Source organism: Gavialis gangeticus, unplaced genomic scaffold, assembly GCF_001723915.1.
Source record: "Gavialis gangeticus isolate Ggan-Ray unplaced genomic scaffold, GavGan_comp1, whole genome shotgun sequence".
In the NCBI taxonomy this organism is placed as follows: Eukaryota; Metazoa; Chordata; order Crocodylia; family Gavialidae; genus Gavialis; species Gavialis gangeticus.
The window spans coordinates 771,071-771,972 of NW_017729000.1; the positions used below are offsets into that span (position 1 = coordinate 771,071).

Here is a 902-nt window from a genome sequence, read left to right on the forward strand (position 1 = left end):
CCCGGTGAGACCCTGCCGCGGTGCTGAGGGGGCAGGAGGAGCTGAGACCTGGGCGGCGCAGGCTGTACTGAGCCTGGAAGGGAACGGGGAGGGGGCATCTTTGGCTGCCTGAACAGCAGGAAGGATTGGGGGTGGGGGCGAAGGGGACGGGGGGGCCGCTGCGCGGCGGGTCCTGGGCACTGCTGATGGCTGCTCTGCTTCTGTCTCTCTCAGCTGATCCAGGCATGCGCCATGCAGCAGCTGCCCGTCTCCTACCAGACCTTCCCCCCGCTCATCTCCAGTGACCATTACATCCTGCACCCGCCACCGCCCGTGCCGCCGCACCAGCCCCCACACATGGCTCCCCTCGGCCAGTTTGTCCCTCTGCAGGCCCAGCACCCACGCATGGTGAGCCCCTGCTCAGCCGCGGGGAGGGGAGGACAGGTGTGCACACACGTGTGCTGCCGTGGTGGGGAGTTTGGATGCTGGGGGGACCCAGAGGCTTTACTTGCTGCCTCAAGTCAGGATGAGGAAGGGGAGCTGGTGGGATCGGGACCTACCAGCACCCCGCGGGCAGTCCAGTCACTGCGCACTGTTCCCTGCCCAGCCTCTGCAGAGGATAGACAATGATGTGGAGTTGCGGGGGGAGCAGCACCCCATCGGGGGCTTCGCTTACCCGCCCTCGCCCCATGGCCCGGGTCTGTCCCCGTCCGTCCCGCTCCATTACCTGCCCCATGACCCACTGCACCAGGAGCTGCCGTTCGGCGTGGTAAGGCGGGGGCTGGGCCGTGGGAGAGCCCCAAGTGCCCTTGGGGGGGTCCCACTGACCGGGCCGTGCTCTGTCCTTGCAGCCATACCCCCACATGATGCCACGACGCCTGAGTGCCCAGCGGTACCGACTGCAGCAGCCCCTGCCGCCACCC

At 68.1% G+C, this 902-nt stretch overlaps 1 protein-coding gene across 1 annotated transcript in view; it reads left to right on the top strand.

The window, feature by feature from the left end:
- RNF44 (ring finger protein 44) overlaps positions 1-902 on the top strand; it is a gene marked incomplete at its 3' end in the record, with an annotated part of 9,593 nt that extends 8,691 nt beyond the window's left edge. The window contains exons 5-6 of the mRNA XM_019505949.1: positions 587-748; positions 831-902. Of these exons, the coding sequence (XP_019361494.1) occupies positions 587-748; positions 831-902 (234 nt within the window). The remainder of the gene's footprint in view (positions 1-586; positions 749-830) is intronic.